Source organism: Schistocerca americana, chromosome 10 (genome assembly GCF_021461395.2).
Source record: "Schistocerca americana isolate TAMUIC-IGC-003095 chromosome 10, iqSchAmer2.1, whole genome shotgun sequence".
NCBI classification, from domain to species: Eukaryota; Metazoa; Arthropoda; class Insecta; order Orthoptera; family Acrididae; genus Schistocerca; species Schistocerca americana.
The window spans coordinates 109005346-109028413 of record NC_060128.1 but is presented as its reverse complement, the minus strand read 5'-3'; the positions used below and the strand labels follow the sequence as shown (position 1 = coordinate 109028413).

Below are 23068 nucleotides of genomic sequence, written 5' to 3'. Positions count from 1 at the left end.
CCGGCTTCCGCTCACGCCCCAACATCGTGCAGCCCGCCTCCAGTGGTGTCGCGACAGGCGTGAATGGAGGGACGAATGGAGATGTGTCGTCTTCAGCGATGAGAGTCGCTTCTGCCTTGGTGCCAATGATGGTCGTATGCGTGTTTGGCGCCGTGCAGGTGAGCGCCACAATCAGGACTGCATACCACCGCGGCACACAGGGCCAACACCCGGCATCATGGTGTGAGGAGCGATCTCCTACACTGGCCGTACACCACTGGTGGTCGTCGAGGGGACACTGAATAGTGCACGGTACATCCAAACCGTCATCGAACCCATCGTTCTACCATTCCTAGACCGGCAAGGGAACTTGCTGTTCCAACAGGACAATGCACGTCCGCATGTATCCCGTGCCACCCAACGTGCTCTAGAAGGTGTAAGTCAACTACCCTGGCCAGCAAGATCTCCGGATCTGTCCCCCATTGAGCATGTTTGGGACTGGATGAAGCGTCGTCTCACGCGGTCTGCACGTCCAGCACGAACGCTGGTCCAACTGAGGCGCCAGGTGGAAATGTCATGGCAAGCCGTTCCACAGGACTACATCCAGCATCTCTACGATCGTCTCCATGGGAGAATAGCAGCCTGCATTGCTGCGAAAGGTGGATATACACTGTACTAGTGCCGACATTGTGCATGCTCTGTTGCCTGTGTCTATGTGCCTGTGGTTCTGTCAGTGTGATCATGTGATGTATCTGACCCCAGGAATGTGTCAATAAAGTTTCCCCTTCCTGGGACAATGAATTCACGGTGTTCTTATTTCAATTTCCAGGAGTGTATAAGACCTTTTCTGGTTGTGACCAATACCATCGCCTGTAAGAAGATGTAATGCTTTTATTTTAAACTGCCATATACAAATGTTGCTTATCGGACGCGTAGACTCTATATCCTGAAGAGGTCTTTTGTTTTGTTTTTATTTTATTGAATTTTTATGTTGTTCACAAACTGCAACGCCTTCTAAGCTTTCCACTCTAATTAAGGCCATATAAGTATGTCCTTTTCCGAATGTACTTCTGACCAGAAAGCGATTCTCGTAGCTGCAGTCAAAAGGTCTTTGTTAACCATGCCTGTTGCGTTCATGTGGACATACACTGAAGCGCCAAAGAAACTGGTATAGGCACGCGTATCAAGTACAGAGATATGTACAGTGTCAGAATACGACGCTTGCGGTCGGCAAATCCTTTATAAGACTACAAGTGTCTGGCACAGTTAGAACGGTTCGTGCTGCTACAATGACAGGATATATCAAGATTTAAGTGAGTTTGAACGTGGCATTATAGTCGGCGCACGATTGATGTGACACAGCATCTCCTAGGCAGCGGTGAAGCGGGGATTTTCCCGTACGACCATTCCACGAGAGTACCGTAATATCAGGAACCCGGTAAAACATCAAATCTCCGACATCGCTGCTGTCGGAAAAAGACCGTGTAAGAACGGCACCAACGACGACTGAAGAAAATCGTTCAACGTGACAGGAAGCGTAGCATTTCACCAAATTGCTGCAGATTTCAGTACTGGGTCATCAAGTGTCAGCGTGTGAGCCATTAGACAAAACGTCATCGATATTGACTTACGGAGCCGAAGGCCCACTCATGCACGACACAGAGCTTTACGCTTCGCCTGGGCCTGTCAGCACCGACATTGGGCTGTTGATGACTGGAAACATGTTGCCTGGTCGGATGTGACTCGTTTCAAATTGCATCGTGTAGAGGTATGGAGACAATGTCATGAATCGAAGGACCCTGCATATCAGCGAGGGTCTGTTCAAGCTGGTTGAGGCTCTGTAATGGTGTGGGGCGTGTGCAGTTGGAGTGATATGGGAGCCCTGATACACCTAGATACAGCTCTGGCTGGTGACACGTACGTAAGCATCCTGTTTGATCACCTGCATCCATTCATGCCCATACTGACGGACTTGGGCAATTCCAGCAGGACAATGTGACACCCCACATGTCTAGAAATGCTACGGAGTGGCTCCAGGAACACTCTTCTGAGTTTAAGCACTTCCGCTGGCCACTAAACTTCCCAAACATGAACATTATTGTGCATATCTGAGATGCCTTGCAACGTGTTGTTGAGGTAGATTTATGGACAGGCCTGCAGGATTCATGATTTCAGTTCCATTCAGCACCACCTCATACATTAGCCGAGTCCGTGCCACGTCGTGTTGCGGCACTTCTGCTTGCTTGCGGGGGCTCTACAAGATATTAGGCAAGCGTACCAGTTTCTTCGGCTCTTCCATGTATCTTTCGCCTGCAGTTACCGCGGCGCGAAAAATCACCAAGATTCGGACGGGGGAATTCTCCTAGGCAGTGTTCTCCAATGAAACAAGGCAGTGAGCAAGTGCTAGTCACATCATCAGTAGTCTCTAGGAGTTGCCGTCAGGTGGCGGAGGACGCAGCAAACTCGCTAGACATGAAAATTATAGAGGACATCTGGGGCATTGCAACGTGCTGTTCAGAAAAGACCTCCAGCCCCTCGTACTCTTACAGATTTATGGACAGCCCGGCAGGATTCATTGTGTCAGTTCCCTCCAGGTCTACTTCAGACATTAGTCGAGTCCACGCCATGTCGTGTTACAGCACTTCTTCGTGCTCGCGGGGGCCCTACACGATATTAGACACATGTACCAGTTTCTTTGGCTCTTCAGTGTATTTCCACTGCAACTTTCATCACATAGCAAATACTTCTTTATGTCTAACTTGGAGGTGAAATACCAATTTTCATAAATTTAGTTTTAAAATTCTTTTAATGCAACGAAATATTTTCTTAAAAATTTGCATCCCCTATTGCACTCTCTTATGGTTTGAATTTCCAGAAACACTGAAAAACGTTTTTTTTTCATTTTTGATTGAGAAGTCAAATACCAATTACCCTAGATGTAGCCTTAAAAATCCTTTAAAAAGTGCGCGTCATATATCTTGGCGGCCGAGTTTAGGTTCGTTCTGCGCATCTGACGTCACAAAACACAGTCAGCCAATGAACAGAGAACGACGTTGCCAGATCTCGACAGCAGTGCAGAGCACGGACGAGTCTTCAGTTTTAGAAACGTTCAGTCATAAATAAAGCAATAGAACAAAAGCAATGTCTTGATAGCAGACTTTATTTTACAGAATTTTGGAAAAAGCATTCTTTATACCAATTGCTTCATATTCTATTAATTAATTAAACCAAACAAGCAATAAGACTCCTAATTCAGGCGATAGCAAGGAAAGGTGTTTGTTTCAATCTCACGAACTGCTTTTTCGCAATAAAGAACAGCGGTAATTGTTTATTTCCTATTGTACTTCGACGAAGCGTGAGTAATTCATAGTCATACCAACAGTGTTTATAAGTAGTTGCGTGAGCTGTTAGAGCCCTTATGGAGTTACACTGTTTGATGAGCTGAGGTAGCGGAATGGTTAAGGTGTTGGGCTGCCAAGGGAAAGGTTATGAGTTCACACCTTGTGCGGTGCGTAATATTTTCTTTATTTAAAAACAATATTAGAGTGCCTTACTTCACGAATTTTATTCGTTTGAATGAAATTTCTAGTGCTTTGCCTCTTCATTAACTTTTTCGCTGCTGCAGACACGTGCTCCCCGCATTCCGCGCTGTGCGCGATTTTGTCATCACTGCACTTCTCGCCTGTGCAGACACATGGTGTTCCCACTGCTTTGACACACTTATCATTCGATTTCACAAAAACTATTTGACCAAAAAATTTGATTTTTACACGTCTTCTTGCCTTATCCCCTCATAAACGACTTAATTTTGTTTTGATGTGCAGCATTAAATGTAGTAAACCACTGCACGAAATTTTGAAGAGTTTGCAGAGGTAAAAGTCCATAGCGTATACTTTCCGTAAGGGCCGGCCGCGGTGGTCTAGCGGTTCCAGACGCTCAGTCCGGAACCGCGCGACTGCTACGGTCGCAGGTTCGAATCCTGCCTCGGGCCTGGATGTGTGTGATGTCCTTAGGTTAGTTAGGTTTAAGTAGTTCTAAGTTCTAGGGGACTGATGACCACAGATGTTGAGTCCCATAATTCTCAGAGCCATTTGAACCATTTTGAACTTTCCGTATGGTCGATTTTAGTTGCCACAATGTTGAGAATGAAATGTGGACAAGATACCTAAATTTCATATAATATTTACTGTATAACAATATCTCATTTAATTTAAGTACGACATAGGTGTCGTATGTAATACTGAGAAATATTCCGTCTTTCGCGACTGTAATAAAAGTATTATTTACACACGGCGCCTTTGGCTTTATTTTAAAGCACTTCCATCGATGAAAGGTATGGCACATACACAATGGTATTCATGTTCTATTTCTTGTTTTTGTTCCACAGTCGCAGTTTTACCAATGGTATTGAAATATATCCCTCTTCTGCAACTGTAATAAGCGACTTATTTAGACCAGACGCTTTTCTCTCTTTTGAAGCATCATAAGAGGACTGTATTTTGTGTCCTCCATTGTCAAGTCACCTTTCGTAGTTTTGTGCTGCGGTAGCACAATATTCAACGTTTGTGTTGGCTCATCAGTGTTTTAGCAAATAAATGCTGTTTGTGTGTGCCACACACAAAATTATATTTGACATAGCTCTGAGCACTTCACTGACAGACGGTATATTCAAGTCCTAATGTTTTTGTAAGTCCACAGTTTTGTTTAATGTATTTTGTCTACTTCCTTTTGATTGATTGAAGTGCTTTAAAATAAAGCCAAACGTGCCCAGTGTAAGTAAAACTTTTGTTACAGTCGCGAAAGGTGGAATATTTCCCAATATTACATACGACGCTTATGTGGTACTTAAATTAAATGAAATATATAGGTATCTTGTCCACATTTCATTCTCAACATTGTGGCAACTAAAATCGACCATACGGAAAGTATACTCTATGGACTTTTACCTCTGCAAACTCTTCACAATTTCGTGCAAAGGTTTACTATATTTAATGCTGCATAATAACTGCGTTGAACATCGAAACAAAATTAAGTCCTTTATGGGGGAAGGTATCAGTCAAGAAGATAGGTAAAAATCTAATTTTTGAGCCAAATAGTTTTTGTGGAATCGAATGATAAAGAGTGTCAAAGCAGTCGGAACACAATGTGTCTGCACAGGCGAGCAGTGCAGTGACAAAATCGCCCACAGCGCGGAATGCAGGGAGCACGTCTTTGTAGCAGCGAAAGGGTTAATGCGGCCGTGGTGGCTTTACTTCATGAACTGCGCGCTCCCCCCTACACGTAAGCTTGCGAACTATGCTATACTATGGCGCTGCTTCTATTGGCGCGTGCGTCGTGTTCAACTGGCAACGCAGCAATCTCCAGCGTCTGGGCGAGCATGCGCGAGCCGCCAAGATAAAAGAATTGAACTATAGTAGTTCTTTAGCAATTATTTATTTTCATAAAAGTTTCACCCTCTGTTTTACCCCCTTAGTGGTTGAATTTCTAAAAATGCTGAAACACGTCTTTTTTTATTTTCTGACTGAGAAACCGAATACGAGTTTTCGTAGTTCTATCTTCAAAATTTCCTTAATATCGACCTACTTTCAAAAAAATTTTTCATCGCCTGTTTCTACCTTATTTGCAGTGGAATTTCAGACAACCCTTCTTAAACGATTCCCACAGTATAAGATCCACACTTTCTCCAAACTTCAAGTTACTGTTCTCAGCAATATGTGCTGGGCGATGGTGGGCCAGTCACGCAGTCACTCAGTCAGGACATTGCTTTTTTATGTGTAGAGTGTGTTATGTATGAGACGGAACTATGGGCCTCATGGAAAAAGGGTGACCCGGCTGAGTCACGCAATTTGACTCTTAGTCTGATCACAAGGGGTGGCCATTATAGCACGCGTTGATCAATTAGGCTGACGTGAGGATCAATGAACTGTACTTGACGGGATGTATCTGGAACAACTTAGGTGATTAGAAGCTAGTAGACAGGAATACAATAAAATACTTAGCTTTAATTCAGCATCAGCGATGAACGTCGATCTTGACTTTGTACAATAATATTTACAAGTGCATTTACAGACTGAACTGCGACTACTCCTTTACAATTCTGATTGCTTCACACATATAGATCAATTGTCAATGCATAAACTGTATGTGGCGCCTGGCTGGGTCGTAGCTACTGACTTAGCTGAAGGCTATGCTAACTAGCGTCTCTGCACATGGGATCTCAGAAGCTCTACCGAGTGAACCATTCCTACTAAAGTCGGCTGTAGAACTGGCCAGTGCGCCAGCTTGTCTCTTAAGACCAGCCGAGTGGCGGCGCTCGGTCTGCTAGCGTCGACAGTGGCGACTCGCGGGTTAGATGTGTACTGACGGACCGCGGCCGATTTGAAGCCTACAGCCTAGCAAGTGTGGTGCCTGGCGGTGACACCACAGAGTGCTTCAAAAGTAACTGTACATACTTCGTGGGTGTTGTCTGAAACTGCTTATTCCACAGTTAACCAGTAGCATACGGATCGCAAGTGCAACAAAAAATTAATTCTTCTCAGAAGGTAACGACACGAAGTGACCCGAAATTCAACGCAACTACGTACTGTAGGTTTACTCGAGGACATGTTCAAAATTATGTCCATGTGGGCGAAGACAGTGACGTGCTCGATTTGTTTCCGACTCCGTTCATCTCGTTCAGGACAGTTGCGCAGCCATTTTCAGTTCGTTGCTGCAGTTTGCACTACGTGCTCAACTGCGTCACCGTGCACGAGCTCCTCGGGACGGCCCCAGAGGTGGTAGTCGAGGGCCGAGCAACTGGTCCCGCACGATCTGTCCACTAATCGGGATGAGCGACACTGAACCAGCGGCCTTGCCGCAGTGGTAACACCGCTTCCCGTCAGATCTCCGAAATTAAGCGCTGTCGGGCTGGGATCGCACCCGGATGGGTGACCGTCCGCCCTGCCCGGCGCTGTCGGCAAGCGGGGTGCACTCAGCCCTTGTGAGGCAAACTGAGGAGCTACTTGACTGAGAAGTAGCGGCTCCGGTCTCGGAAACTGACATACGGCCGGGAGAGCGGTGTGCTGACCGCGTGCTCCTCCCCACCACCTTACCCCCCCCCCCCCCCCCCCCGCCCCACAATATCCGTATCCAGTGATGCCTGAGGTTGGAGGATGACACGGCGGGCGGGCAGTACCGCTTGGCCTTCACGGCCTGTCTGGGTGGAGTTTAGTTTCTTAGTTTTATGGATACTCTCTTGGCTGCCGACTGAAATATGCAGGGGCACATCAGTCGATATGCAGGCGAAGACGATGCGCCTGAAGCCATGTCTACCGCAAATGATGTTACGCGTCTTTAATCCGAAATAAAGCAGTTTCACACAAAAATTTATTTAACATTTTACTCTTATTTTGATGCATACATTACACCCACGAATTGTGTACAGCTGCTTCTGAATTACCCATATATGTAGTGTGCTCTAATCGCGTTACCAACGTGCTTCCAAATGGTTGTAACACGGTGCGTTACCGGACTTGAATTCCCATTCGAAATACCACACACACACACTAAAAAAAGTTTTGCATCGCCTGGGTTCCGAGAGTTCCGGAACCTGTACAGAAAATTGGAATAGAGATCAACATAAACATCATTTCCGCCCTTTTTATTGCTCATGAAAACAACACATTGCACCTTCAGAGGTGGTGAACACACCGGTACACAGCGGTAGCTCTAATACCGAGTAGCCCGTCCTCTTACATTGATGCATGCCTGTAGTCGTCGTGCCATAGTATCCACCAGTTCATCAAGGCACTGTTGATCCAGATTATCCCACTCCTCAACGGCGATTCGGCGTAGATCTGTCAAAGTGGTCACGTCGTCCAGAAACAGCCCTTTTCAATCTATCCCAGGCAATTTCGACAGGGTTCATGTCTGGAGAATATGCTGGCCACTCTAGACGAGCGATGCGTTACACTGGAGGAATTTATTCACAAGATGTGCACGATGGAGGCGCGAATTGTCGTCCATGATGACGAATGCGTCGCCAGTATGCTGCCGATATGGTTGCACTGTCGGTCGGAGGATGATATTCACGTATCGTACAGCCGTTACGGTGCCTTCCATGATTACCAGCGGTATACGTCGGCCCCACATAGTGGCACCCCAAAATAGTAGGAGACTTCCATCTTGGCCACAAAGTGTACAGGAAACCAACCAATACGGACAGGTACCTTCATGCCTCCTCCCACCATCACCCCACGCAGAAGAAGTCCGCCCTGCACACGCTAACGAAGAGAGCGTACAGGATAAGCGACGAAGAACATCTGAAGACAGAACTTGAACGCCTCAGGTCCATTTTCGGAACTAATGACTATGGGAAGCAGATGATAGACAGCACCATGTCGACAAGGGAGAAGACTAATAGGAAAGAGGAGAAGGAGGCACAGAGCATTGCTGTGTTACCATATGTACAAGGGGTCACCGAACGTATTGGCAAAATTCTACGAAAAGCCGACATCAAACCAATTTTCCGAAGCAGAAACAAAATATCAGACATGCTCGGTTCTGCCAAGGATGCAGCTGACAAACTACACACAGCTGGCGTGTATGAAATTGGTTGTGGATTAGTCTACATAGGTGAGACGGGACGTCCGATTAGCACAAGGCTCTCGGAACATGAAAGATATATCCGCCTGAAACAACACACTAAGTCAGCAGTGGCGGAACACCGAGACGAGTGCGGGAAACCAATATTTTTTCAAGAAGCCCGCGTCCTGGCGAAACAGCCTCTCACTTTCAAAAGAAAGATTAGAGAGGCGATAGAAATAGCCAAAAGACCCGCCAACATGAATAGAGAGGACGGGTACAAGCTTCCGAGGTCTTGGCTGCCTGCAATAGCAGGGCTACGGAACGGCGGCAGAGCCGTGGCGGCCCATGCAGACACGCGGAGAGCCGCAGTAGTGGTCGCGAGCACACAAAGCAATGGCACGCCGCAGCCGGCTTCTGGACAGCATGGAAACAGTGTGACGTCACAGCCATCACCTGTTCGCTATTCGTCCGTCTCCTCCAATGGGGTGGATTAATATAAAGACCAATAGAAAACAGCTATTTCAGCCAATGACAGATAATAAAGGAAACACCAATAAAGCATACCTTTCACCCCTCCTCCTCCTCCTTTTACAGCCAATCAAGTAACGACACGGTTTCCTCGTGCAGCTATTTAAGGAACCAAGTGTGTTCATTTAGCAGTTAACGTAAGGCCCTGATGAAGGCTAGCTGCAACGCTGGCCGAAACGTTGGCGCATTTTAAAATTATGACGATGCGGTCTGATACCCTGAAGAATTTTATTGAAGAAGACAACGGCCGCGGAAGCCTACGCTTACACTTCCATCTTGCTTTATTCGCTGAACAGTGTACCTAAGGCGTTCAGCCTGACCGGGTTGTCTCCTAACACGTCTCCGACGATTGTCAGGTTGAAGGCATATGCGACATCGGTGAAGAGAACGTAATGCCAATTTTGAGCAGTCCATTCAGCATGTTGTTGGGCATATGCGACATCGGTGAAGAGAACGTAATGCCAATTTTCAGCAGTCCATTCAGCATGTTGTTGGGCCCTTCTGTACCGCGCTGTATGGTGTCGTGGTTGCAAAGAGGGACCTCGCCGTGGATGTCGCGAATGAAGCTGAGCATCATGCAGCCTATTGTGCACGCGGCGCCCTGTGGCTGCACGAAGAGCATTACTCGTGGCGGCTTTGCTGTCAGGCTTCCTCTGATCCGTAATCCGTAGGTAGCGGTCATGCACTGCAGTAGTAGCCCTAGGGATGCCTTTGCGAGGCATGTCATGGACAGTTACTGTCTCTCTGTATCTCCTCTATGTTGGAACAACATCGTTTTGGTTCATTCCATGACGCCTGGACACTTACCTTGCTGAGAGCCCTAAAGTAACAATACACACGCGATCGAACCGAGGTACTGACTGTCTAGACATGGTTGAACTACAGACAATACGAGCCGAGTACCTCCTTCCTGGTGGAATGACTGGAACTGATCAGCTGTCGGACCCGCTCTGTCTAGTAGGGGCCGCTCGTGCATGGTTGCTTACATCTTTGGGCGCGTTTAGTGACATCTCTGAACAGATAAAGCGGCTGTGTCTGTGATACAATATCCAAAGACAACGTGTATCTTCAGGAGTTCTGGGAACTGTGGTGATGTAAAACTTTTTTGGATGTGTGTATCTACTCAGGCCCCTGTACAAGTTTGTAAGGGAAGTTTTAGAGCACCCTGCATAGCACTGCCGGTTATGTATGGGAATTGCATGACCTACAGACGTCTTGTGCTTGAACCTGTGGTGTAACCGCCAGACACCACACTTGCTAGGTGGTAGCTTTAAATCGGCCGCGGTCCATTAGTACGTGTCAGACCGGCGTGTCGCCACTTTCAGTGATAGCAGACCGAGCGCCACCACAGGACAGGTCTAGAGAGACTGACTAGCACTCGCCCCAGTTGTACGGTCGACGTAGCTAGCGATGCACACTGACGAAGCCTCGCTCATTTGCAGAGCAGATAGTTAGAATAGCCTTCAGCTAAGTCAATGGCTACGACCTAGCAAGGCGCCATTAGTAACATTGCATGTATCTAAAGAGTCTCACTTGTATCGCCACAATCTCCAGATGTACCAAAAGGATGGATTAAAGTTAAGTATTCCAGAAGCTACGTACTTTTCTTTATAGCATTCATTACGTAACCTGTTTCAGACCTCACGCCATCCTGCTTTAGCTTAGCGCGTGCCTTTCGGCTTCCTCTCATTGTGTCTAGGCTGTCTTGTCTAGACACAACATTTTTTGGCGACGAGGATGGGATCCAAAAAATGTTGTGTCCAGACAAGACAGCCTAGACACAATGAGAGGAAGCCGAAAGGCACGCGCTAAGCTAAAGCAGGATGGCGTGAGGTCTGAAACAGGATACGTAATGAATGCTATAAAGAAAAGTACGTAGCTTCTGGAATACTTAACTTTAATCCATCCTTTTGATACATCTGGAGATTGTGGCGATACAAGTGAGACTCTTTAGATACATGCAATGTTACTAATGGCGCCTTGCTAGGTCGTAGCCATTGACTTATCTGAAGGCTATTCTAACTATCTGCTCTGCAAATGAGCGAGACTTCGTCAGTGTGCATCGCTAGCTACGTCGTCCGTACAACTGGGGCGAGTGCTATTCCGTATCTCGAGACCTGCCTTGTGGTGGCGCTCGGTCTGCGATCCCTGACAGTGGCGACACGCGGGTCCGACATGTACTAATGGACCGCGGCCGATTTAAAGCTACCACCTAGCAAGTGTGGTGTCTGGCGGTGACACCACAGAACCCTATTAAGAGCTTATCAAATACACGCCACGCAGGATTGCTGCTACGTTGCTTCCCAAAGGTGGACCATCGTGCTGTTAGGTTAGTGGTCATAATGTTTCGGCCCAGTAGTGTATGTCTGGAGATACGGGGCATTCAGTTGGGCTACCTGTGTGCTGACACTGCAAGCGGCGCCCCGTACGGTCAGCCACCACGACCCGTGTGGTGAAGCGTGGCTGGAAAGCTTGAGATGCGTGCCACCTCCTTCCATTTTCCTGCTAACTGCAGGAGTCTCGCGTTCCACAGGTTGCTTCAGGAGGAAACACGATGAAACCCTCCATATAGTGTGTGTCCAATTGGCGAACACATTTGGGTGTGGATGAACTGTGCTCCTAAAATGTGACTGCCATTTGCAGTCTGTTGCAATAGGACCCTTGTTTGCGTCGTTCACACTCCACTGAATGCCTGACTTTTTCTCATATCAGGTAAATGTGAAAGCCATACGAATGTAACAGCTCAGCTTGCCTATGAGACTGTTACAAATGAGTGCTGACCGTTCTCTGCACAAGTTAATTATCCAATATCTCAAGATTCAATTGTTTCCAGACATAAGCTTCTAACATTATTTTGCAATACTGACCAGGACTGTCTGCTGGGAAAGCTTGAGATACTTATTTTTAAAGACTGTCAATATCTTAGTGTTTTTTTTTTTTCGGTTGACAGGCTGTTTGCGTAATGACCATGTAGGGTCAGGGCCTTCTTCGCCAAATACTAGGCTAGTCAGTAGAGCGACATTGGGAATTCCAACCTGGAATATTTCAGTTTGAGACAATACGAGGTGCGGCTAGAAAAAAACCGGACTGATGCAGGAAAAAACATTTATTTACAATTATTTACAATTTCATGTTATCTCCTTCAATGTACTCTCCTCCTCGGTCTCTACACCGCTCCATACGAATTTTCCACTGTTCATAGCAATGCTGCAGATCATTTTCGGTAAGTCCATACATTACTTCCGTCGCTTTTTCTTTCACTGCTTCAACAGTCTCAAATCTAGTTCCTTTCAAAGCTGATTTGACTTTAGGGAAAAGAAAAAAGTCACAGGGGGCCAAATCAGGTGTGTAGGGTGGATGATCTAAGATGGGAATGTTGTGTTTTGCCAAAAACGTCTTCACTGACAACGCACTGTGAGCTGGGGCATTGTCTTGGTGAAGGATCCATGACTTTTTTCTCCACAAATCGTTCCGTTTTCTCCGTACTCGCTCACGTAGGGTAGCCAGGGCGCTAATGTAGTAATGCTGATTCACTGTTTGTCCCTCTGGTACCCAATCAATGTGCACAATCCCTTTGATGTCAAAAAAAAAAAAACAATCATCATTGCCTTGAATTTCGATTTTGACATTCGTGCTTTTTTTTGTCGTGGAGAACCAGGAGTTTTCCAATGCATCGATTGGCGTTTAGTTTCGGGATCGTAAGTAAAAAACCACGATTCATCGCAAGCAATAACATTTTGTAAGAAGGTGGGATCACTTTCAATGTTTTCCAGGATGTCAGAACAAATCATTCTTCGGCGTTCCTTCTGTTCAATTGTGAGACACTTTGGAACCATTTTTGAAGACACTTTGTTCATGTTGAAACTTTCATGAAGAATCTGCCTATCACTTTCCTTGTCAACTCCTGTTAACTCAGACACTGCTCTGATTGTTAAACGGCGATCTTGTCGAACAAGTTTACCGATTTTTTCAATGTTTGCATCAGTTTTTGCTGACAATGGTCTGCCAGTGCGAGTGTCATCACTGGTGTCTTCGCGGCCATCTTTAAATCGTTTAAACCACTCAAACACTTGTGTTCGCGATAAACAATCATCGCCGTACACTGGTTGTAATATTACAAACGTTTCACTTGCAGATTTTCCTAGTTTGAAGCAAAATTTGATGTTAACACGCTGTTCTTTCTGTACACTCAACAGTTTCCGACGCACAGACAAAATGTCAACTACTTAAAACAGACGCCACGGGCAGACTGAGTGCAGGAGGCAGATGAAACTCGAGCAGTAGGCGGAGCGAGAGTCACGTGACAGGCCACGCGACTTTCAGTCTTATTGCATTCGTTTTATTGTTTCACCAGTACTAGTCCGGTTTTTTTCTAGCCACACCTCGTATGCCCCACTCACAAAATTACGAGCGTAAGACAATTATTATCGGCAATTTAGTTATATTTATAACGCTGATTCGCGGACAGCTACCAATCGTTGACGACATGGACATCCACGAATAGCCTGTTTCCTTCCATCTTCCCTTACGTCATGACTAGCCAGTCATATTAGAGCGCCAAATAAAAGTTTTACAACAGTGACATGAGACATCGATAGTCTGTAATAAACAGAAGCACTTATCCCCATGCAAAACCAATTGTGCTCTGAGGAAGGCCGTTTCAATTCGGCCGGAACGTTTGTTTTAGTTTATTATTGTTGTTAGTTTTTAGCAATGACGTGGCAATACCCAGAAGACTTTTAATCGCTATAATCACTAGTTATATTTCTGTTTATTTTGGTAATACTGTCGTTATGCGTTGATGACACATGCTTTGTTCGTTTGTTGTTATATCTTTGCAATTTTCAAGCTGCTAGGTTAGTTTCGCTATCGCTGCCGTGCTGTTAATCATGGCTGCTCCGCTGCCTATTTGCGCCAAAGAAGAGCAACGTTCAGTGATCCCTTTTTTGTAGTCGGAAGGCGTATCAGGGGCCCAAATTCATCGAAGACTTTCGGTACGGTACGGGAACAGTGTTCTGCCACAACGGGGTGTCTACGAATGGACTGAAAAATTGTCGCACAAGTGATATGCATGAAGGAGCCGGACGACCGTTTTCCGCCACTAACAAAGAAGCCATTGAACGTTCACGTGAAATGATTCTCTTAGACAGACAATTAACTATTGACAAAGTGGCACATCGTCTGCAAATTAGTCACCGTTCTGCCTACGAAATCATCCAAAAAAGACTTGGGTTTCATAAAGTTTGTGCAAGATGGATCCCAAAACAACTCACACACTTGCATAACGAAACGCGGTTGGACATCTGTAAAAACATTTGGATCTCTATGGTAACGAAGAGGACAACTTAGACAGGATCATTACTGGTGACGAAACATGGATGCATCATTACGAGCCGGAGGGTAAACGGCATAGTATGGGATGGAAACATCCAAATTCGCCGTGCAGGAAATAGTTAAAGACCCAACCGTCCGCAGGAAAACTGATGCTTATGGTTTTTTGGGACGCACAAGGTCCAGTACTGGAACATTATGAGGAAAGGGGCACAACACTAAACAGTGTACGTTACAGTGAGATGCTTACTGCCAGGCTAAAGCCTGCAGTTCGAAGCAAACGTGGAGGACTGCTGTCAAAAGGTGTTGTGTTGTTGTACAACAATGCCCGTCCGCATACTGCTGCCCACACTGCTGAAACGCTCCACAAACTCAGATTTGAAGTATTGGATCATCCTCCATATAGTCCCGATCCTGCCCACTTCTATCACTTGTTTGGTCCACTCAAACAGGCATTAAGGGGCTGTCGATTTGCCTCGAACGAAGCAGTGAAAGAAGCGGTGCATTCCTGGCTCGCAGCTCAACCGAAAACCTTCTTTTATGAGGGCATCAGGAAGTTTGTACAACGATGGACCAAGTGCTTTGAAACGCAAGGAGACTACACTCCTGGAAATTGAAATAAGAACACCGTGAATTCATTGTCCCAGGAAGGGGAAACTTTATTGACACATTCCTGGGGTCAGATACATCACATGATCACACTGACAGAACCACAGGCACATAGGCAACAGAGCAAGCACAATGTCGGCACTAGTACAGTGTATATCCACCTTTCGCAGCAATGCAGGCTGCTATTCTCCCATGGAGACGATCGTAGAGATGCTGGATGTAGTCCTGTGGAACGGCTTGCCATGACATTTCCACCTGGCGTCTCAGTTGGACCAGCGTTCGTGCTGGACGTGCAGACCGCGTGAGACGACGCTTCATCCAGTCCCAAACATCCTCAATGGGAGTCAGATCCGGAGATCTTGCTGGCCAGGGTAGTTGACTTACACCTTCTAGAGCACGTTGGGTGGCACGGGATACATGCGGACGTGCATTGTCCTGTTGGAACAGCAAGTTCCCTTGCCGGTCTAGGAATGGTAGAACGATGGGTTCGATGACGGTTTGGATGTACCGTGCACTATTCAGTGTCCCCTCGACGATCACCAGTGGTGTACGGCCAGTGTAGGAGATCGCTCCCCACACCATGATGCCGGGTGTTGGCCCTGTGTGCCTCGGTCGTATGCAGTCCTGATTGTGGCGCTCACCTGCACGGCGCCAAACACGCATACGACCATCATTGGCACCAAGGCAGAAGCGACTCTCATCGCTGAAGACGACACGTCTCCATTCGTCCCTCCATTCACGCCTGTCGCGACACCACTGGAGGCGGGCTGCACGATGTTGGGGCGTGAGCGGAAGACGGCCTAACGGTGTGCGGGACCGTAGCCCAGCTTCATGGAGAAGGTTGCGAATGGTCCTCGCCGATACCCCAGGAGCAACAGTGTCCCTAATTTGCTGGGAAGTGGCGGTGCGGTCCCCTACGGCACTGCGTAGGATCCTACGGTCTTGGCATGCATCCGTGCGTCGCTGCGGTCCGGTCCCAGGTCGACGGGCACGTGCACCTTCCGCCGACCACTGGCGACAACATCGATGTACTGTGGAGACCTCACGCCCCACGTGTTGAGCAATTCGGCGGTACGTCCAACCGGCCTCCCGCATGCCCACTATACGCCCTCGCTCAAAGTCCGTCAACTGCACATACGGTTCACGTCCACACTGTCGCGGCATGCTACCAGTGTTAAAGACTGCGATGGAGCTCCGTATGCCACGGCAAACTGGCTGACACTGACGGCGGCGGTGCACAAATGCTGGGCAGCTAGCGCCATTCGACGGCCAACACCGCGGTTCCTGGTGTGTCCGCTGTGCCGTGCGTGTGATCATTGCTTGTACAGCCCTCTCGCAGTGTCCGGAGCAAGTATGGTGGGTCTGACACACCGGTGTCAATGTGTTCTTTTTTCCATTTCCAGGAGTGTATGTCAGAAAATGATGTTCTTGTAAGTTTTCTATTTGATTACAACAAAATTTTATTACTACTTTGCGAATAATAATTGACTTGCCCACGTAAAAGCTCAGTGAATGCGATAATGTACAAGGGTAATCCCAAAAGTAAGGTCTCCTATTTTTTATAAGTACATAGACCTGCTTATTTCTACAATGGTTTACAGCTTGAACATTTAGCTATTTCTCGACATAATCACCATTTCCGTCGATGAATTTTTGTAGACGCTGGGGCAGTTTTAGTATGCCCATGTCATACCAGCTCGCCGCCATGCTGTTCAGAAAGTTATAAATCTCTTCTTTCAACTCGTCGTCGGAGCTGAATCGCTGGGACCACAATTAACGCTAACAGGTACTGTGAGATTCTGAAAATACTCAAACGGGCAATTCAGAATCGGAGAAGAGGAATGTTGAGCGAGGGCGTACACATTCTCCATGACATCGCTCGCCCACACATCTATCGGCAAACCGTTGCTCCCCTGCAACAGTTTCAGTGGAACATTCTCACTCAATCACCCACTCTATAGTCCTGACTTGGCGCTCAGTGACTTTCACCTGTTCCCTATGTTAAAAGATTTGGCCGGAAGGCGATTCAGCTTCGACGACGAGATGAAAGAAGAGGTTCATAACTTTCTGAACAGCTGGTATGACATGGCACACTAGAACTACCACGGCGTCTACAAAAATACATCGACGGAAATGGTGATTATGTCGAAAACTGGATAAATGTTTAAGCTGTAAACTGACGGAAACCATTGTAAAAATAAACTAGTCTATGTACTTATAAAAAATAGGAGACCTTCTGCACTACATCTACTTCCACACATAATGATGTGTGGCGGGGTACCACCTCACTGAGCCTTCCCACTCTGGGAAGAATAATTGTCGTCTCTGTATAGGCTTTCTCCTGGTGGTCATGAAGCGAGACGTTTGGTGGGGGAGGAGTAATATGTTGTCCGACTCTTCCAGTAAAGTGCTCTCTCGAAACCTTACTTTTGGGATTACCCTCGTATGTGTCTGTATGCGAGTGTCTCTGGGAGGGGGGAGGGGGGGGGGGGAAGCCGTCAGTCTCCTTATGCAGAGTGAAGTCAATATCTGGCCAGTCTTGTGGGATGTACTCACGTCGATTGATCACTGTGCACGGCAACTGACGTTTTACATTTCATGTCGGTTGATTTAGACACTGGAAGTTTAGAGGGACCTCAGTGTAACGAGATGTTGTTGTTGTGTTGTTTTGTATGGCAGGCCGCGTGCTGGGTGGACACGTGCGGGCAGTCTTCACGCTGATCACATTCATCTTCGTGGCGTGCGTCACGTACACCGTGACCAGCTTCCGGGAGATACCGCTGGACGTGCTGGAGGCGGACGAGGCTCGTCAGCAGCTGCACAGCCAACAGGTGAGTCCAGCTGCTGGAGGAAGAACACCGGCACACCAGCTCTGAGAGCAGACACTCCAGTGGCTAGCTATATCTCCAAAGGACCATCTAAGATCAGGGTCCTTTAGGTTCCATAAAGAGGCAGTTCGATTTCCGTAAGGTGGGTGTTTATCGTGTTCATTGCAGTTGTGGAAAGTCATATATTGGTCATACTACGAGGATTGTGGAGGACCGGCGTACTGAGCGTAGCCGTCTCATATACCGACAACAGCTGAGCAAAGTCAACGTTGCAGAACGTTGTCTTGTCACCGGTCATCCTAGGAGATATAGCAATGCGGAATTCTGGCATACACTCTTGGCTGTTTGAATAGTTTTATGAAGGAGGTCATTCTACATCTACATCTACATCATACTCCGCAAGCCATCTAATGGTGTGTGGTGGAGGGCACTTTCGGTACCACTATCTGATCCCTCCAACCTTGTTCCAGTCATGAATAGTGCGTGGGAAGAATGAGTGTCAGTAAACCTCTGTATTGGCTCTAATTTCTCGAATTTTCTCCTCGTGGTCAATACGCGAGATGTATACGGGAGGAAGTAATATGTTGTCTGACTCCTCCTGAAAAGCTCTGTCCCGAAGTTTCAATAGTAAATCTCTGCGTGATGCATGGCGCCTCTCTTGTAACGTCTGCCAGTGGAGTTTGTTCAGCAACTCCATAATGCTCTCTCGCCATCTAAACGATCCCGTGACGAAACGCGCCGCTCTTCGTTGGATCGTCTCTATCCCCTCTATCAGTCCTGTATGATAGGGATCCCAGATAGATGAATAATACTCAAGAATCGGGCGAACAAACACCTTATAAGCCACTTCTTTCGTTGGTAAGTTACATTTCCTTAAGATTCTTCTGATGAATCTGAGGCTGGTGTCTGCTTTTCCCACTATCTGTTTTATGTGGTCATTCCATTTAAGGTCGCTCTGGATAGTTACGCCTAGATATTTTACGGCAGATGCTGTATCCAGCTGTTTGTCATCAATAGTGTAGCTGTACATTGATATTAAATTAACCAGTAACCTTCTTCTTCTTGCGTTACGGCCTCTGTAGGAACACAAGTAGCCCCTTCGTGAACTGCATTTTCCTCTTCTTCGCCCACAACCTTTCTTCTCTCCCGCTCTTCTTCCGAGATCTTCAGTGCCCTTTTCTCCTGTCGGCTCCACTGGTGACACTCTAATCTTCTCCTGTATTCTTCTCTGTCGTTGATCTCCGGCATATTGGTCGGTGTATATTTGTTCCTCCAATTTTCCTTTCCTTCGACCTTGATCTCAAATTCCAACCAATCCTTCCGAAGTTCCACAATCCACTTGGTTCCTGTCTTTCCCCTTGTCCTCCCTGTTGTTTCTGACATTCTCTTTGTCATTCTGTCCATACTCATCCCAACTACATGTCCGGCAAATCTTGCCCTTTTGAGTCTGATTTCCCCGGATATTGTTCTCATGTTCCTGTACAATTCTTCCCTATGTCTTCACATCCACATCTCTCCACCTCTTTTGGGACCGAGTATTTTACTCAGTATTTTTCTCTCTTCTTTCTCTAGTTGTTCTGCCCCCATTTCTTCCTAGTGTCATCGTCTCAGCAGCATATAATACTGCACTTCTCATCGTTGCCTTGTAGTGGCTTATCTTTGCCTCTTTGGATATATTCTTTCTTTTGTATATCTCTTTCGTAATGCAGAAGGCTGACCTCATCTCTTTATCCTCTCTGTTATTCCCTCCTTGCTCCTGTTCCTTCCTGTTATAAATTCTCCCAGATATTTAAATTTGTCCACCATTTGCACAGTGCCTTTCGGTGTTTCCCAGTCCGCAGTGGTACTTAATGTCTTTGTCTTGTTATAGGCGATCCTCAGTCCCACCTTTCTGGCTACCTTACATAAGTTGTCGAGTTGTGTCTTTCCGTCTTCTTCCATCTCACTTACTATTGCTATGTCGTCTGCAAAGGCTAGGCAGTCCACTTGAGCTCTGTTGTCATTTGTCCCCCACATGGGTCTTTGGTATTCCCATTTCCTCGTTTACTGCTCTGCGCTGCTTGATCACTTCATCCAGTGCTATACTGAACAACAATGGTGGCAATCTACCTCCCTGTTTAACACCAGTCTTGATCTCAAATTCTACTGACAATACTCGTCTGAATCTCACCCTTGCTTTTGTGTCTGTCAGAATTAGTTTTATGAGTTCTTGTGTAGTTCCATCAAGTCCTCTGTTTTTCAGGATCCTGACAAGAGACTGTCTGTCTATGGAGTCATATGCCTTTGTGAAGTCCACAAAGGTTATTACTGTCTTTTTTGTTTTTTAAGGCTCTGTGTTCTATCAGTTGCTTCAGGATAAATATCTGTTCTATACAACCTCTTCCCTTCGTGAATCCCGCTAGGAGTCGCCAACTGTTCTTCTACTCTCTTGAGCAATAGTTTTGACAGCACCTTGTATCCGACCTCTAGTAGCGATATTCCTCTGTAGTTGTTTGCATCTCTCTTGTCCCCCTTTTTATGTATTGGTACTACAATTGCAAGTAACCTTATAAATAGAGATGGTGGTTTTTGTTTAAATTCTGAATGCAGTCCAGCTCTCTTCTTTGTCAAAGAACAGAGGGACAGAGTTAATGCTGCTTCACCTTTTGACTATTAATTTCACTATTGGTAAGGTCTGACATCGGTCATGTTTAGTTTGTGATGGCGGTAGTGTTTACAGCGTGTTATTGTGTATGTGTGTTGTCTTTCCATAGTTTCTGTGCAGATCGAGGTTTTAAATTCCCTTGCACAGCACTTACTTGCTGCAGTTATGCCTTGAAAATGGCAGGATATGCTGCTGTCGTAAAACATCGGTGGTTGTCAGTGACGTCACCCGGCTGCATTCCCGCAAGTTGTTTGAATATTTGTCACTCGTTTCACGAGGTCAATCGTGTGCTCAGCGTGTGAACGTGATACAGTGTGTGTCGTCGCCCAGTTGACTTTATCCCTTATCGTGCAACATTGCAATTTGCTTATGCTGCACTGTTTGACTGTCCCGCAATAAAGTAACATCACATCTAAAATTTGACAGATGTCAGCTCAACGTAGGACCAGTTAGTGGTAAATACGTAGCACTGCCGGTCATCCTTTTGGATTTCTGCAACATTATTCTATGTCTTACTGCAGCCTACTATCATGAAGTATATCCCACCTAAACTCATAAAATTCCTATAAAAAACGCAATCAGGCGCGGTGTATCAATTTGATACTTGATATTCAGACAACTGTAAGAGAAGACTACACGCTCCAAAAAGAATATAAGTGCATTTTATATTCTAAATTAGCTTTCTATTACTTACTAGGTTATGTTCATAATCAAAGAAATTACCTGTTGAAATGACACAGGAACGGGCGCAGTGTATCAAACAGAGCAGACGCGTTGATACTGAAGCACACAACAATGGAAGCTACTAGCGAGAAGGCGTCAGTGCTGCCAATTGCTGACATATAATTTACAGCAAATATCGACGTGTATTTATTTGAACAGCTCCCCCAACAGAATTCACAGCAGTGCGCTAAGAACATACTGAACGTTCATCAGCTGTGGGGCACACGTGATGTAGGTGTGCAGAACAAGCCTATACTCAGCCACCATCGTCGGTGACCTTCTGCTACTACAGTGGGTTCCACGAGTGTGTCGGTAACATTGTACCGCTCTGCCGTCTTGTACCACATTCCATAATTGTGTGTTGTCGCGTGTTGCAGAACCAGCAGGGGAAGCCGGACAGCGCCGAGTACACAAAGATATCCACGGAGGCGTCGGTGAATGGCTACGGATACGGCAGCGTGTCGCCGGACTACGCTAACCAGGTTAGTTTTCTTTATTCTCTTTTTTTTATTTTTGAGGAGTGGCTGTATGCAGCCACATGGTTTACTTAAATGGAAAAGAAAGAAAAAAGAGAAACCACATTTTTCTAACATGTGTGGGAATTAGATGTACATCCTAATCTCCTTCTCTCTCCTGCCTCTGTCCATCTCCACCTCTGCCTTTCCTTGTCCATCTCCTCCTTCTGCCTCTCTCTGTTCATCTTCTCCTCTCCCCTCTCTCTCCAACTTCTCCTCCCCTCTCTCTGTATCTTCTCCTTTCCCTCTCTCTCCGTAATCTCCTCCTCCTCTCTTTCCATCTTCTCCACGCTTTCCACTTTCCATATTCTCCTCTTCCTCTCTCTCCATTTTCTCCTCCCCTCTCTCTCCATCTTCTCCTCCTCCTCTCTCCATCTTCTCTTCCCTTATATCTTCTCCTCCCCCTCTCTATCCATCTTTTTCTCCCCCTCTCTCCTTCTCCTCCCCGTCTCTATCTTTGCCTCATCCCCCTCTATCCATCTTATAATCCTCCTCTCTCTCCACCTTCTCCTCCTTTCTCTCTGCCCATCTCCTCCTTATACATCCATTTCGTCCCATCCTTCTAGTGATCTCCTCTTCCCTCCCCCTCTCTGACCTTGAGCCTTGTTTATTGTTATTGCAAATTCAGATTCTGTAGTAGCATTTTAATCATAAACCAATAAGCCATAAATACAACTTTCCTGTTTCACTATTGCACATTTTATATATATACTAATATATTAGAAAATATACAGGCTATAGCTGTCTGAACGTTTATTATGGTAACGTATAAAAATTTGAAGTAAATCGGAAATGTACATTTAGAGATTTTTGATAACCATGCTTTTCATCTATATATATATATATATATATATATATATATATATATATATATATATATATATATATATATCAAAGAACTGGGTATCTAAAAACGCACCCGTATTACAATTCAACGTTACGTCAAAAATTTCAAAGCAGTCAGTGGTGGAAATAAGCGTTTGGCGTCATTGGCCAGGAGGCCCCTTTCGGGGCAGGTCCGGCCACCTTGGTGCACGTCTCATTACATTCGACCCCACATTTGGAAACCTGCGCGCCGGATGGGGATGAAATGATGATGAAGACAACACCCAGTCTGTGAGCAGAGAAAATCTGCGATCCAGCTGGGAATCGAACCCGGGCCCGTAGTACGGCAATCCCTCATGCTGACCACTCAGCTATCGGGGCAGGCAGTCAGTGATAAACCTACGGAAATTAACGATTTTAATCACACGAACATTTTCATTTTTATGTATAGACATCAGTTTACTAGACCCGATTTCCAATTCCTCGTGACAGCCAGTAGAAACTAATCTTACTGTGTACAC

The 23068-nt window shown here is 46.2% G+C and overlaps 1 protein-coding gene across 1 annotated transcript in view; it reads left to right on the top strand.

The window, feature by feature from the left end:
* LOC124552283 (proton-associated sugar transporter A-like) overlaps nt 1–23068 on the top strand; it is a 124224-nt gene that overhangs the window by 32781 nt on the left and 68375 nt on the right. Inside the window, exons 5-6 of the mRNA XM_047126561.1 lie at nt 17692–17843; nt 21585–21689. Of these exons, the coding sequence (XP_046982517.1) occupies nt 17692–17843; nt 21585–21689 (257 nt within the window). The remainder of the gene's footprint in view (nt 1–17691; nt 17844–21584; nt 21690–23068) is intronic.